The 16,393-nt window shown below is 39.1% G+C and overlaps 1 protein-coding gene across 4 annotated transcripts in view; it reads right to left on the bottom strand.

Moving 5' to 3' along the window:
* The window catches only part of BCKDHB (branched chain keto acid dehydrogenase E1 subunit beta), a 187,666-nt gene extending 171,743 nt beyond the window's left edge, over nt 1-15,923 (bottom strand). For 2 of the 4 annotated variants that reach the window (XM_036024390.1, XM_036024389.1), the window contains exons 1-3: nt 15,683-15,923; nt 5,797-5,874; nt 4,296-4,364 (exon numbers count right to left, since the gene is read on the bottom strand). In XM_036024390.1, the coding sequence (XP_035880283.1) occupies nt 4,296-4,364; nt 5,797-5,874; nt 15,683-15,875 (340 nt within the window). In that variant the 5' untranslated portion in view covers nt 15,876-15,923. The remainder of the gene's footprint in view (nt 1-4,295; nt 4,365-5,796; nt 5,875-15,682) is intronic. The other 2 variants (XM_028509091.2, XM_036024388.1) reach the window with 1 other exon arrangement.
* Nucleotides 15,924-16,393: the final 470 nt, after the last annotated feature.

The following is a 16,393-nucleotide window of genomic DNA, read 5'->3' as shown; positions in this document are numbered from 1 at the left end:
CCATCAGAACCAGACGTAAGGATGTTAGAATTAAAGACAACTATGGTTAACATGCTAAAGGCTCTAATACATAAAATAGACAGCATGCAAGAATAGATGGGCAATGTAAGTAGAGACGAAGAGCCTTAAAAAAAGTGCAATTCTATGTTTTAAATATTGGTTAATAAATGCAAATATATTTAAATACAGCTGAGACATATACAGACCAAACTATGTACAATGATTTTCTCTAGGTTATTATAATCATGATTTAATATTACTAATCTAATAACCAAAGTTATACATTCTGTAACAAATCAAAGTATACATATAATCAACTCTGTATTTTGCTTCCATTTGCCCCTGTTCCTGGAAAGAGGAGCACTGAAACCAACAATGACCCAATGAATGAGACATCTGGCTAACTCACATCACGAGATAACATCAGAACAAGAAGAATGGACTTAAGTGGGAACTCTATACCTCCACTTCAGCCCCCTCCCCTCACTCCCACTTCCCTGTCTCAAGAGAAACCATACATCCACAGCCCCCTACTCGGCAGTTCCCCTCCAAAATTCCCACCAACTCCCAATAAGAATCGCTGGCTTAACCAGAGATGTCGAGATGGTTTTTGAGGTATGAACCTGCCATCTGCTCAGGTTGCCAGCATCTGAAATAAACCACTTTCCTTCTCACCAGCACCTGTCTCATGAGTTTGGCTTTCATTATGGCAGGCAGTGGAGCCTATGGGGACATTTTTCCCTGTTTCATTATCTCTGGAGTATGAATAATTATACCATTCTGTATTTTCCAAATTTTCTACAATGCATATGCATTACTTTTGAAATCAAATGTATAAACATTTTTACATTTTTTTAAGATCTCAAGTTTATAGGAGTCTACATTAGCTGGAACTAATTGAGATAGCCTGAGGTAGATGAGATTAACCCAACTGTCTCAAACTCTAAACAGCTATTATAAATAGAAAACTAGGCAAAAGCAGAGGGGCAGGACCCTGGAAATCAGCCTGCCGTTAAAAAGAAGTGAGAACAACCACCTGGGAGTTTCTGGTAAGTGAAATGAACATGCTATGGTTCCTTAGATTCAGAAAAGAGTGGAAAAAAAAGGAACAACAATTAGAAAAATATATCTTAAAGACCCTCACCCCTTACTCTGGTAGCACACAGGAGCTTTACAGGGCAGTGTCAAAGATAAGAAGATAGATAGATATCAAGTTCTCCCAAGAAACTGAACTGCATTGCCAGATTAGATAAAACTGAGAGAAGACAAAATGGGTAAAAATTCCCTAAGGCATCCCTTACAGTAGTAGGGGGGGCAACATCCCTTACATAAAAAAGTCAGGAGTGAGAAGAATGAGATGGGCCACAATGCATTCTGATGGTCTTGAGTCAAATGAAATGAGTGAAAGCAAAAAGGAGAAATCAATCACACACCAGGCAAAGGACATGCATTAGCTGGGATAAAACATGTAAAAAGAGAATGTAATGGTTCATTTTGTGTGTCAACTTTGTTAGGCAATGGTGCCCACTTATATGATCAAATGTCAGTCTAAATATTGCTGTGAAGGTATTTTTAGATATGATTTATCACATTTAAATCAGTACATCTTAAATAAAGAGGATTACCCTACATAATGTGGCTGGGCCTAATACAATCACTTCAAGGCCTTAGGATAAATGAAGGTGTCCTACATAAAAAGAAATTCAGCCTCAAGACTGCAATATAAAAATCATACCTGTGTTTCCAGGCTGCTGGCTTGCCCTACACGTTTTGGCCTTGTCAGCCCATACAACTGTATGAGCCAATTCCTTAAAATATAAATCTCTCTATTATTCTTTCTCTATATATAGGCATAGATATAGATAGATATACAGATATATAAATATATATACACACACAGATATAGGTACATATATACACAAAAACACAAATATATCATAATGCTTCTATTTTCTGAAGAACCCTGAGTAATGCAGGTAATGAAAGATGAAATCAGACTCCCTGCCAAGATGGAGGCATAGATAAACACACCTCACCTCCATGCACAACTACAGAAAAAAATTAGAACTAAACTACAAATTTCACCCAGATTCATCAGAAAATCAAGCTGTATGGAAGTACAACAACCAAGAATTAAAAGTCACATTCATCCAGATGGGTAGGAGGGGCTGAGATGTGGAGGCATGGAGAGGTGACAGAACGGGTGGTCCCACACTCACCTGTGGTGGATAAAAACTGGGAGGGATGCCTCGGGAAGGAGCAATCCCAGCCACAGACCAGACCACCCTGCCCAGGTTTCCAGCACCAGGAAGATAAGTTCCCATAACTTCTCACTGCAGAAACCAGGGCAGATTGGGCCAGCAGAAGAAACTGCAGGATTCTCAAGAGACTTCTCTTAAAGGGCCCCCAACAAAGTGAGAGCTGAGTAAATGGCATTGTTCCCTCCCTGATCCCTCCCTCACATACAGTACTACAACCCAGCTTGCCCTGCCCTGGCGAATACTTGAGGCTCCACCCCTTACAAAGTAACAGGTGCTCTGAGACAAAGAAATATAATCCAAATGAAAAAACAGATCAAAACTCCAGAAAAAGAACTAAGTGATGAGGAGACAGCCAACCTATCAGATGAAGAATTCAAAACACTGGTAACACTTTTGAATCAGAATTCAAAACACAGGATGCTCACAGAAATGATTGAGTAAAGACGCAAAATAAAGGAAGAAGTGAAGGCTGTACAAAGTGAAATAAACAAAAAAGATATAGGGAACCAACAGTAAAGGGAAAGAAACCAGGACTCAAATCAACGATTTGGAACAGAAAGAAGAAATAAACATTCAACTGGAACAGAATGAAGAAACAAGAATTCAAAAAAATGAGGAGAGGTTTAGGAACCTCTGGGACAACTGCAAACGTTCCAACATCCAAATCATAGGGGTGCAAAAAGGAGAGGAAAAGCAATAATATTTGAAAACTTATCTGAAAAAATAATGAAGGAAAACTTCCCCAATCTGCAGAAGAAAATAGACATGCAAGTTCAGGAAGCTCAGAGAGTCCCAAACAAATTGGACACAAATAGAACCACACCAAGACACACCATAATTAAAATGCCAAAGGTTAAAAATAAAAGAGAACCTTAAAAGCAGCAAGAGAAAAGCAGATAATTACAAAGGAGTTCCCATAAAACTATTGGCTGATTTCTCAAAAGAAACTTTGCAGGCAAGAAGGGATTGGCAAGAAGTATTCAAAGTGATAAAAAGCAAGAGCCTAAAACCAAGATTACTCTATCCAGCAAAGCTATCATTTAGAATGGAAGAGCAGATAAAGTGCTTTCCAGACAAGGTCAAGCTAAAGGAGTTCATTATCACCAAGCCATTATTATATGAAATGTTAAAGGGAACTATATAAGAAAAAGATTAAAACTATGAACAGTGTAATGACAACTAACACAACTATCAATAACTGAATCTAAAAATTAAATAAAGCAAATAAGCAGAACAGGAACAGAATCAAGAAATGGAGATTATTTGGAGGGTTAGGGAAGAAGGAGGGTAGGTGCAGGGATTAAGAAGTACAAATTGGTAGGTACAAAATAGACAGGGGGATGTTAAAAACAGTGTTAGAAGTGGAGTAGCCAAAGAACTGAAATGCATGAACCATGAACATGAACTAAGTAGGGAAAATTGCTAGAGAGAAAGAGGGTACCATGCAAAGAGGGGCAAAGGGAGAATATTTGGGACAACTGTAATAACATAATCAATAAAATATATTTTTTAAAAAAGAGTTACAAAATAGGAGCCAAATATTTTTTAAAAAACACATGTATATAAGCACATCTATAAATAAAATATATAGACATAAAAAGATGTATAAAACTTGTATGTATACATAATTATAGAAAAATAAAAAAGAAAATAAATTAAAAAAAGATGAAATCTTTTAAGAAAGACCAATGGGGCAAAATCTTAAACTATAGGCAATGCAATTGAAATTGAGCAGGCAGCAATAACATCAAAGATTCCTAGACATATGCATGACGTTATAAACAATACATTTAATCAACATTATTTTGGAATCTATAATGTGTATAATATGAACTAGGTCAAAGGGATGCCACAGTTAGAGCACATTTGGAGAAATCTAGGCCAAAGGATTCCGTGGGTGGCTATGGCAATAAAAAGAAACCCATTCATACAATACAGATATGGCAACAATTTAACAGGCATATTTTGTATTCTCAAAATCTTTAAGTAAAAATTATACAGGAATACTGTTCATATATAAAGATATTAACTTACCATACTTGTCTCGCAAGCCAACAGTACATCTAAAGACTCCACCAAAGGCAACATCTTCACCAAATATTACTGAAAAATGATGTTTAAAGAACATATTTTATTTAATAATCCCTAAATCATAGTAACAATGAGAAATAAGTAATGTAAATGTTTACATTTTAAAACATAAGACAGAAATGGACCATAGCCAAATCAAAGTTTCTCAATTTTGACATTATTGACATTCTGTACTAGATGATTCCTTTGTTGCAGCAGCCTGTCCTGTGCACTGTAGATATACAGCAGCACATCATATTTCTGACCTCTACTCGCCAGGTGACAGTTGCCCCTCACACAGTTGCGTCTCTAGGCATTGTTACACATAAGAGGAAGGGGGATTGAAATTGCTCCAGTTAAGAAAGAACCATTGATCTAAAACCTCATGTTGTTTTACCATGGAGAAACTGAAGCCATAGAAGTAGTAAAGGAACTTGACAAGTCAAGTCAGAAAGCAGGAGGCAGAGCTATGACTCACACTCCAGGCACCCAAGTCCCTGGCCAGTGGTTTTTCATACATGGTATATTATACAGTGAGAGTCGGTGTTCAGAAGCGCTGAAAGCAAAGCATTCCAAAAGGAGAGAACAGTCGCAAATAGTTAAGTGACTTGCACTGTGTGAAAGAGAAAGGAGGCAAGTATGGCAGGACATAGTAAGCAAGAAAAAGAACAGTACAGGGGCAAATTGAGAGGAACTTGTAGTAAAGGCAAATAAAATTAAAAAATGAGAATTCACAGTGCTAAATTCTAGTCATGTTAATGCACCTAACCAGCCTTGTGTACCTCAGGAAAATAACTTACCCTTCTCTATTCATCCAGATCAATCACTCTCAGAGAGCATTCAAAACAAAGCAGGTCCAACAGTCTAGTTCTCACTTCCTACTAAAAAACAACCTGTTTTTCACTTGATCTTAAAACTAGGGATTCTCAAGTAGAAGGAAGTCAAAGGTATGAAGTACACCCAATCAAATTTTTAAAAATACAGCAGAAGGACAACTCTTCTTGTATTAATCATTTAACTTGATAAGACAAAGGTTAAATTACTTATAAAGTTAGTGCCCCCAAAATCTTGCAAGTTGAATGACAATGTATCCTATAGGAAAGCATAGAATCAAATCTTGATTTTTATAGAGAGCTGAACGAAGTGGTATTTTGTTTTTTATATGCTAGAGAAACAAGAGTACATGATAGGTTTAATCCAGAAGGTATTAATATAATATCAGTACCTCACATACTATGGGGAAAGTTAATTTGATGATGTTAGATGCACCTGAGAACTAATTTGTAACGAGCACATTAAAAGTATATTAAGATCATAATTGGATTATTAAACCATAATCATTTGGTCAGGCCTTTTATAAATTTCAGGTAGCTATAATATTAACCACTGAGCTCCAGACAAATATTTCTAGCAAATCATTAATTCTGAAGCCACAGCCTCCACAATCAAGCCCAAGGGAAGTTACCTGCAGTAGGATCTTTGGCCAATGAGTTATCCAAGGCACTTGTTACTGCCTGGAAAAGATTCATTTTCTGAGTTTGCCCTGTAAAAATAAAAAAAAAATTGTTAAGCCACATTTCATACATAGTAAAACATATAAAAATAATGCATTTGTGGCCCTGGCTGGCATAGCTCAGTGGATTGAGTGCGGGCTGCGAACCAAAGTGTCGCAGGTTCGATCCCCAGTCAGGGTACATGCCTGGGTTGCAGGCCATGACCCCCAGCAACCGCACATTGATGTTTCTCTCTCTTTCTCTGTTTCCCTCCCTTCCCTCTCTAAAAAATAAATAAATAAAATATTTTTAAAAAATAAATAATGCATTTGTTAACCATTATTTACAACTTGAATAAAATCAAGGTAGGAAGGAAGGTACAGAGCACATTACATGAATTTATTGGGTTATTTACAATGCTGATGGCTCTATAAAAGACACAAAAGTAACACAAACCTCAAGGGGGTTGTTGATGAGGCAAAATTTACAAACATTAAACAATTTAAGAAACAAGTATAAAAAGGAAGTACAAAAAAGACATATAATCAAGTGACCAAATATGTGTAGAAAATAAACAAAAGTTACGCAAAGTCAGGAAAGGTTACCAACCAACGAGAGTGGTGTGGGAAGGTGCCCTAGAGGGAGGTTGGGAACATTAGCCATAAGAAATGCATATGACCAGTGGCATGTGTTACATAGGCCAGTGGAAACAAATGGTCACGGGCCATAAAACAATGAGGAAAGCTAACAAGTGAACTTAAGTACCCAGAATTGCTGATGTTTGGAGAATACTACAATCTCATGCCTAAACCCATCAGACTTGTTTCTCCCTATTATTTTATTGCTCAAGTCAGAATCTCTGCAAGCCAATATCTTTCTCCCTAAATGGGTTGCGTGGATCAGTACACGTAAAGCACTTGGAACAATACAGGACATAGTGAGTGCTGAATAAAATAAATATTAACTATTTATGATTAGATCTGGACATTGTGTTCTTCATCTTCACCTGGGCATTATTCTGAAGGGCACAAAGCATTCGTTGATTAAGTTCCAAATGCTGAAATTCAGAAGCATTATGACTTTAGAGGTGTGATTTAAGTCTTGGTGCTGCCCAGTGCCCACAGTCATCCTAGAATTTTGGGTCAACTCCTCCAAAACCATATTCAGTGCAGAAAAAGGCTTCTGCCAGAATCCTCTCTGATCTACAGGCCCAGTCTTCGTTTTAGTGCCTAATCTCTGCACTGGTGCTCACTTTAACCCATAAACATGCTAATATCAAATCACCTAACACCTGTACTCACCCTGACCACTACCCCATCTAACCTCTGTGTTCCTCGGTAGCCTGGTATATTCCAAAATCCAAGGTCCAATTCCCAGTGTGGGACACAACAGCTACTGCCATTCATTGCCTTCAACCCTCTGGCCATGAGACAGTAGTCACTCATTTTTTTCCTGGAAACCCATCTTCTTCCCAAGACTCCATAGCAGTCTCTGACCTGTGACACCTTGAATCTTTATTAACTACTGACACATGGCCTACTATTTCTCTGTCTGCTCTGGCCTCAGATGTTTCTCTAATCCCTTCAACACTGCTAAATACCCAGACTACCAGTCTTGGCAATGCCCTTCAGGTCTGCCTGCTGCCCTGTGTGCCCAGAATAAAGGCCTGTTTCTAGACTTATTTCTGGTAGCGATAACAGGAATTCACTCAAGAAAATACTGTTACATCAACTATGTCAGAGGAAACACAATCACACCACATGTCCATGATCATGTCATAATTTATTTTTCTTGAGGCTAAGGCTATATCATTTAATTGATACCTTCCTTAAATCCTTCTCCAGCCTATAAAAACTCTTTAGAGTGTTTTTTAGTGCCCAGCATCAGATGATAATGGTTTAGGGTAAATTTTTTTTTACCAACCACCAAGATATTCCCACTCTCCTATTGCACACATTTCACAAAGTAAGATTTTTATCAATTAGGATTTTTACCAATTAGGATTTTTACACCTAAGAACCTAGGAAGATGAAAAATTCCTAAACATCTAAGCTGGTATTTATTTTAGTCTGATCATTAGAATTAATATTGAATGTTCCTAAGATATCTTATCACATTGCTGCTCAGCAAATTTCCAGTCAGAAGAAAGCAAAGACTTTAATAATGAAAAAATCATGCAAAGTAAGTTTGGAAAGTATTGTTTGATAACCACAAAGAATTTACTCATCTTGCATGAAAATAATTTACAAGGGTATTTAAAGGTATTATTTCCATATAAGCACATAAACTTTCATTCCTGAGTACTTTTTTTTCAAATAAATTCAAAATTTTAGGGTTTTGGATTAACTGCTATTCTATCAGGTGCTTTTAAAAGTTTTATGACAATTTTTTGAAATTTTTAAATATTTTTAATTTTTCAATTACAGTTGACATACAGTATTATATTAGTTTCATGTGGACAACCCAGTGATTAGACATTTATATAACATAAGAAGTGCTCACCCCAACAGTTCTAGTATCCACCTGATACCCTGCACAGTTACTACAATATTATCAACTACATTCCCTATGCTGTAGTTTACATTCCTGTGACTATTTTGTAGCCACCAATTTGTATTTCTTAATTCCTTCACCTTTTCCACTCATCCCCTACAGCCCCCCTCCCATCTGGCAACCATCAACATGGTCTTAAATGACCACTTTTAGTAGAGCAATATTTACTTTCAATTTGTTTTAAAGTTGTACTATGTTGATGGACAGGTCAGAAAGAAACCACAGGTTATTCACAGGTAAGATCATTTTAAATATTTAATTTCCTGGAAAATTAAAATTTAAAAAATAAAATAAATATTTAATTTCCTTAAAGTACTTACTCTTATGTAGCTTATACCAAAGACCATTGGTAAAATCTGCCTGTGTTCCCTCATAAGATAAGCACACCTATAGCATATCCAACCAAAGTTGCGCCACTGCGAAGATCCGTAAAAAGAAAAAAGAAGGAAGGTGGTCTATGAACACCACTAAAAAAGTTATTTACAGCATCACGAATTACTAGGTCATCACTGCTGCAAAGGCAAGTGGCATGTGAATGGAATGGAAGGGACACACCAGAACATAAGCTCTGAGAGGGAAGGGATTCTCATCTGTCTTTGACAACAGCTGTATGCTCAGTGTTTACAATGTCTGGCACATAGTAGGTACTCAATAAACATTTGTTGAATGAATGACTGAACCAATAAATACATGCGGCTATTTCAATAAAGATAAAAAATACACAAAGCAAACTGCTAATCAATCACTTACAGAGAAAGGAATGGGACAGAAAAAAATGATCTGTCAAAGTCACAATTCAAAGAGACTGCACTGCAGGGGAGGTGGGGGAGAGGGGAGTATTGCAATAGCAGTCTGAGGGAGTATTCAGTTATTTTGAATAACTCTTCAGTAGGCAGTTGTGTTGAAGGGAGAGAGAAGCCTTCCACAGAGCCAGAGCACTTGAGACAAAAGGGGTAAATGGGTCCCAAGGAGCAATCTACAGAAATAAATAAGGTCAATAGCAGGACATGTCAACAGCAAGTGTATTTGTAATTACACCCAAAACAAATAAAAATACACAGCTATGATATTGAAAATTAGGGCCTACTTTCAGAAAAACAAAGGCTCTGCGAACACATTCAGCGCTGCACCTCCTTTGAGCTGCCTAGTCCTTGATGTAGACCTACGTATAATAGCATTGCCTCATCATATTCCTTAGAAAGCATTTAGCACAGTGCCTAAAACATACAGTGTATGCCTGTGGAAGCACAATGAATGAGTATTTCAGTGGCTTAAACTGGCAGTAACTATATTGTGAAATGAGAAGATGGTTAGGAAACTACCTATTTTCCCACAAGAAAACTTCTTTCACCTCTCCAGATGCCCTATTTTCCAGCAATTCCTTTCTATGTGCCAGGTATGTACCTCTACCTCATTCTAAGCTCCATTAAGTGGTCCTGCAATCTCTACTCCATTATAGCAAGTTTCAGAGAAAATCCAAGCATCAGAGACAGAACATTTAACATTAAAATATAAATGAAGGATCTGTAAACACAAATGCCTTTTTAAGGTGCTGGTATTATTGCATATCCAGGGAAAGGGAGAAAGTAAATGGTACTGGGGAAAGGGGGCAGTAATCAAATAGACAGGCCCTAAGAAACTCTGAAAGTTGAATGGACTGTAACTAGGGTCCCTAGGGTCGCCCTCTCAGGGCACCTGGTAACTTAGTCATGATATGGCAAGAGATGATGCTTCCCTTCTTTTTTCTGGCTCCTTCTCCACTCAATCTCAAAATGGCTTTTAAACCTACCCACATGCTGCTGCCTCCCAAATGAGTATCTATAATCCAGACCTCTCATCTGAGCTCCTGTCTTTTATATTTGTGGACAAATAAAATGGGTTCTATGGAAAGTAATGGAGACTGGAAAAGTCAGCATTCATGCTGCCTGTCACTACCAAAACCAATAAGCAGAGACAAGGATTACATCATTATGGGTGCTTTTTTCAGATGCCCGAAATCTGAGATGATAGCAGGTTATATACCCTCAAAAACTGTCTTAACATCTCATCTCAAGATAATCTTTTTTATAGGAAGACAGAAAGGGTAAGTAAGGGGTTTGGGAAAATGTTCATCAGATAAGAGTTGCAGTCCTATAGCAATTTTCCTAGTATTTCCTTATCTGCTGATCAACAATTCTTTATCTGAGTCTCAGTCTTCCCTCACTGGAACACAATGGTTCAGTTACCATCTCCATTGTTTGCAGGGTCCCTGGGGCACAAAGGTTGAATTGCTTGTGGACCTCCTGAAGTTACAGGTGAGTCCTGTATTCCACTTCTTAGAATAATAGGTTGCCAAATGCATTAATCACTTATGCCTATCAGCTAAAGCTAAAATCTTTTACTCTTGAGTTCCCCTATCATAATCTCACAGGATGATCTAATTATAAATTCCTAACTGGGCAGGTCATGGTGGGTAGTCACAAGCATACAAATTCTTTCCGAAAAAGCTCATCTTTGCCTCAAGCAGGCCCTTTCCATTGTTTCTGTGCATAGAGGTTCACACACCTGTGAAATGGCCCTTTTAGACCCCTCCTTCTAAAGCATGCAAGAGAGCACCTAATCTTAACTATCCTATAATTCCCATCATAATCTGCTTTCTCCCACCTTTATGTAATCTTCTTCAGCTCCCTCTTTAATTCCAAATGCATAACAGAAAATACAAACTGTTATTCTCCAATGCATTTATCTCAGTCTCCTGAGATCTTGCATCCAGTTATATCCTGCTTGAATCAAAACAATTTTTATAAAAATTATCTATAGGTTTGGATGTTCTTATATCAACATCTCCAACAGTCAGCAGTTCTGCACTTGGTTGTCTTGGGCTTTTACTCAACAAGCACGAAACTGAACTCTTGATGTCTATGCCCAAGATGCTACTTTCACATTTTAGCAAAGAGCTCTATCCTCTATCTGGCTGCCCAAGCCAGTAACAAAGGAGGCATCCTTGAAGTCTTCCTTTTATTCATTACTGGCATCCAATCCACCAATCCTACTTCCAAAACATAGCTTAAAATGTGGCACTATTTCCAGAACCCACCATCTCTTTCCTGTTCCAGAAACCTACCTCCTAACTGCATGTCTTGGATAGCTCTAGCTGTTATAACAAAATACCATAGAATGAGTAGCTTAAACAACAGAATTTTATTTCTCAGTTATGGAGGTTGGGAAATCCAGACCAAGGTGAATTCCTGGTGCAGGTCCTCTTCCCGGTTTGCAGAAGGCCATCTTCTTGCTATTTCCTCACATGGTAGAAAAACAGAGAACCTCTCTTCTTATAAGGGAGAATTCTTATAATCTCATTATAATCCCATTCATGCAGGTTCCACCCTCATGATCTATTTCCTCACATGGTAGAAAAAGAGAGAACCTCTCTTCTTATAAGGGAGAATTCTTATAATCTCATTATAATCCCATTCATGCAGGTTCCACCCTCATGATCTATTTCCTCACATGGTAGAAAAAGAGAGAACCTCTCTTCTTATAAGGGAGAATTCTTATAATCTCATTATAATCCCATTCATGCAGGTTCCACCCTCATGATCTATTTCCTCACATGGTAGAAAAAGAGAGAACCTCTCTTCTTATAAGGGAGAATTCTTATAATCTCATTATAATCCCATTCATGCAGGTTCCACCCTCATGATCTCCAAATACCATCACATCAGGGATTAGGCTTCGAAATAAGAATGGGTGCAGGGGTTGGGAAGACACAGATATTCAGTCCATAGTACTGCTTCTAAACTTGCACTTTTTCATCCTTCCAAATCATTCATCAAAAATTTGCTATGTGAGAGTCCTAAAAAGCAATGCATGTCATATTACCCCTCTGCTCAAAATCCTTCAAGGCCTCCGTACCTGAAAAAGACTCCATTCCTCACCACACTCACAAGGCCCTGACTGATCTCATCACTGCCCACCTCAATAGTCCCATTTTGCACTACTGTCCCCAAGGCCCACCATTTGAGTCTCTTCTCAATTCTACTAAACCAAGTTCCTTGCCACCTCAGGGCCTTTACACATATTGACCCTCTGTCTGGCAACCCACACACAACTCCTTGAATACTCCTTTCCCTTAGAGGTTAGTTAAATGTTACCTCTTCTTAGGAGCCAGCCAGCTCTGTATTATTCTTTTTCCTAGCACCTGAACATTTATTTCACTTATAGCAACTGGGATTGATTTAAGTAGGCATTTGCCTACTACTTTGTGTCTATCTCCTCCACTAGACAGGCCCATCTCCATCTCCCTAAGCACCTAGCACAGAGTTTGGTACCCAGAGAAAATTAAAATGTGTAGAATGAAAAAGTAAAAGAAACCTACACATATACACAATGTCTGAAATCAGGGGCGGCAACAGGAGTGGATAGATGTGCTATTCCTGGGGGGCAACACAGGGCGATGGCGGGAGTAAACACACTGGCACAAGGCAGGCCTGGCCTGAGTCTGTGAGCCATTACATCCTGCATGACTTGGGGAAAGTTCCTTCACCATCTCTATAAAAGAAATGTCTAATGTACAGAGCTATTGTGAGAATTCAGTGAGGTGACTACTATCAAATGTCCAGTATTTATGAAGCATCTACCCTATGCTGGTTACCTTCCAATTCCCCTAATTAGGGAGATTGACTCCAGTACAACAGGTACCAGGCACCAGTAATTACATGTTATCTCACGAAATCCCCCCAGCAACATCTGGGGTAGTACAGATGAGGACAAGAAAGCTTATTAAGACAAACTTTGGCAATGTTAACTTGTGAGTGGGGCAGTCTGAACCCTGTCCTTTGGGTTTTTATGGAGACTTCATTACACAGGCATGCCTGATTAAATCATGGGCCCCTGGCAATTCATTCCGTCTTCAGCCCCACTCCCTCCCCAGAGGTCAGGTGGGTGGGAGTGAAAGTGCCAACTGGCTAATCACAAAGGTTGTTCTTCTCCAGGCCAGCCCCCATCTTTAAGTGACTTAGGAGCTTGCCAAAAGCCAATATTAACATAACAAAAGGCACATTGATTGCTCCCGTCACAGGAAATTTCAAGGATTTTCCGAACTCTGTGCAATTAGTGGAACAAAGATTAAATATGTATTTTTTATTATAAATCATGATATAGAGTACACCTGTGATTTTAGCATGACACCCAATACTCACACTCTTAAAAATGCAGATGGGAGTATAAATGGAAATCTAAACTATGTATTAAAATCCATTAAAGTGTTCATTTCTTCAAGTTGGAAATATCATCCCTGGGACTTTATCCTAAGCAAATAATCTTAGATACATAAAAGACACATGAAGTGTTTCTATCTTCATTATTTTTAACACTACAAAGCTGTAACAACTAAAGCATAATCGTAATTATTTAAAATTTCCACTTATTGTAGGTGTTGTCAGAGGCTGTGTTAAGTATATACCATACTTATTATCTTTATTTAGTTCTTATAACAACCTTCTGAAGTAGGTATTATTATTAACTCCTTACTTATGAAAAAGTTGAGGCTTACAGAGGGTAAGTGATCAGTCCAAAGTTAGAGGTAGCAGGGCTAAAACAGAACCTAGGACAATCTGATTCTAGAGTCAAGATTTTAATCATTGAATTATAGTGTTCCTACTCCACAGAAAGCATCTTCTAAAGGAGATTATAAAACCTATATAGCCCTGGCTGGCGTAGCTCAGTGGATTGAGCGCAGGCTGCGAACCAAAGTGTCGCAGGTTCGATTCCCAGTCAGGGCACATGCCTGGGTTGCAGGCCACTGCCCCCAGTTGCACATTGATGTTTCTCTCTCCCTCTCTTTCCCTTCCCTCTCTAAAAACAAATAAATAAATAAATAAACTATATAACAATAAAGGATATGCTTTTGATTAAATAGTGTAGATTGTATTTGTATTCAAAATACAATTATGGGAAAATTTAATTCCACTAGTTTTATTAGAATACTTTAATTCCACTAAACTCGAAGAAATACACCCCAAATGTTAGCAATATTTACAGTAATAAGTGGTAAGATTTTTTTATTTTTTCTATTATCCAAATTACCTATATAATGTTTTTATTATTTTTATGACTATTTATAGAAAGTGATTATCATTTTACTCAAATTTTAACAATTTCACAATTATGTAAGGGGATTAAGAAGACCTATGCTCTATTTCCCAAGTATTTCGCAAAAGTTTCTTTGCTCTTAAGACAAAATTCAAGCTTCATGTTATTGGTAAGAACACTGCTATTCACCTTTAAGGTATTCTCTGTTCCACAAAACTGGGAGACCTCATAGCAAATTATTTCTACATGCATTTTAGCACATTATTTAGAATACCACTAACTTATCTACCACTACCACTAACTTATCTGTGTAACCTTGGACAAACTAGCTTAAGACCTCAATTAACCTAACTGAAAAATGGGAATAAAAACACTACTGACCTCTTTAAGGCTGTCCTAAGCATCAAATGAGATGATGGATGTAAACAACTGAGCACAGTGCCTGCCCATGGCAAGCCCTCAATAAAAGTTCATTAATTATTCACAAATAAAAACACACTTCAGCTCTAGCAGGAGAAAAGTTTTTAGACGAGGGAAAACATTTTCTTGTTTCCAATGGCCAAATGACAGACGCTGGACTTTCAAAGATGACATAAAACTTGAAGAAAAAATCGTAAAAGTTATGCAACTGTCATACTGTGAGGTGTGCTCCGTGTCCTTGCTACCATTGAAGCCCTAGATGACTTCGTCCTCCCTTCAGGTACGTCGATTACCCGTTCTTGGCTGAGTGGCAGCCTAGCCCAGCAGAAAGCTTAGGTAGAAAGGCTGGATTCGCTCCCATGTCCATGAAGAACCTATTCTGTGACCTTGGGAAAATCAATTCAATTACTTATTTCCTCCGTTTTCTCTAATCTACCAAAGGTAAAAAGAAAAAAAAAATCTTTCTTTTAAACACCGCTGCCTATTGGTATTGGCCTAGTCCCAGGCAAAATGGGGCAACAACTAAGGCCAGAGTTGGGGAATCAAGGATGGACACCGGAGAAAGGGAGGCGTCTCCTCGTCACCACACCTCCACCCTCGGGCCCTCCAGTGTGTCCTCTCCTCCAGGTCGAGGATGCAGAGGGCTGCCTCTCAAAAGCTGGACAGTCCCGAATGAGAGGCCATTCAGAGCCAGAAGGAAACCACAATCGGACCCTACAATAGGAAGAGGCTCTAGAGAGCCGGGCATGGACTGTGCAGGATGCCCACGGGCCTGGGTAGCAGCGGGAGCGCACAGGGCAGCCCCTAGCTCACCGTAGTCCTGGTGCTCCGGGTCCGGCTGGAAAGTGAAATGAGCCAACTGCCGCCTCCGGGCTGCATCCCCGACGGCCGAGGCGGGCTGCAGGAAACCTCGCAGCAGCCCCGCACTACACAGTCTACGCCAGTGTCCCCCGGCTCTACACGCACTGAGCCACAGGCGGCCCGCAGCCGCAGCTTCAGCAGCCATCCCCACTGGCCGCCAGGTTTTGCTAGCTGCGCTGCTGCACACTGCCGGCAGTAAGGGCGGAGCACCAAGGCAGCTTCCACATTGGTTCGGCTTAAGGGGCGGATCCATGAATCGAACCATTCGGAACTCCGGATTCAGGGGTGGGACAGGCATGGTGAAAAGCCTAGCAGCGTTTGCTGGGCTTGCGCATGCGGAAGAGGTGGGGTGGCAGTGCTGGTGGGCAGGCATTGTGCTCAGAAGTTTACATCCATCCATGGAGGTGGATCCTTCCCCAAGTCAGCTTAGCGGTCCGGGGACCCGGTCGCAATTCTGCAAAGTTCTTCAGTATCCCTGGGTTTGTTCTTTCCCAGCATCATTTACATTGTCAGTTTCGCTGGCTTTTTCATCTTAACATTTATACTTTCTTTTGAAATGTTACTCTTGTGTATCCTCTGCTATTCTTTACCTCTATATCCTGTAAGTAAAGGGAGGAAAGATTACTGAGTGGCACTGGTTATTGGCTTTGAGTTTCAGAAAAC

Source organism: Phyllostomus discolor, chromosome 4 (assembly GCF_004126475.2).
Source record: "Phyllostomus discolor isolate MPI-MPIP mPhyDis1 chromosome 4, mPhyDis1.pri.v3, whole genome shotgun sequence".
Taxonomy (NCBI): Eukaryota; Metazoa; Chordata; class Mammalia; order Chiroptera; family Phyllostomidae; genus Phyllostomus; species Phyllostomus discolor.
The sequence above is the reverse complement of the archived record's forward strand: the minus strand, read 5'-3'. Positions and strand labels throughout refer to the sequence as shown.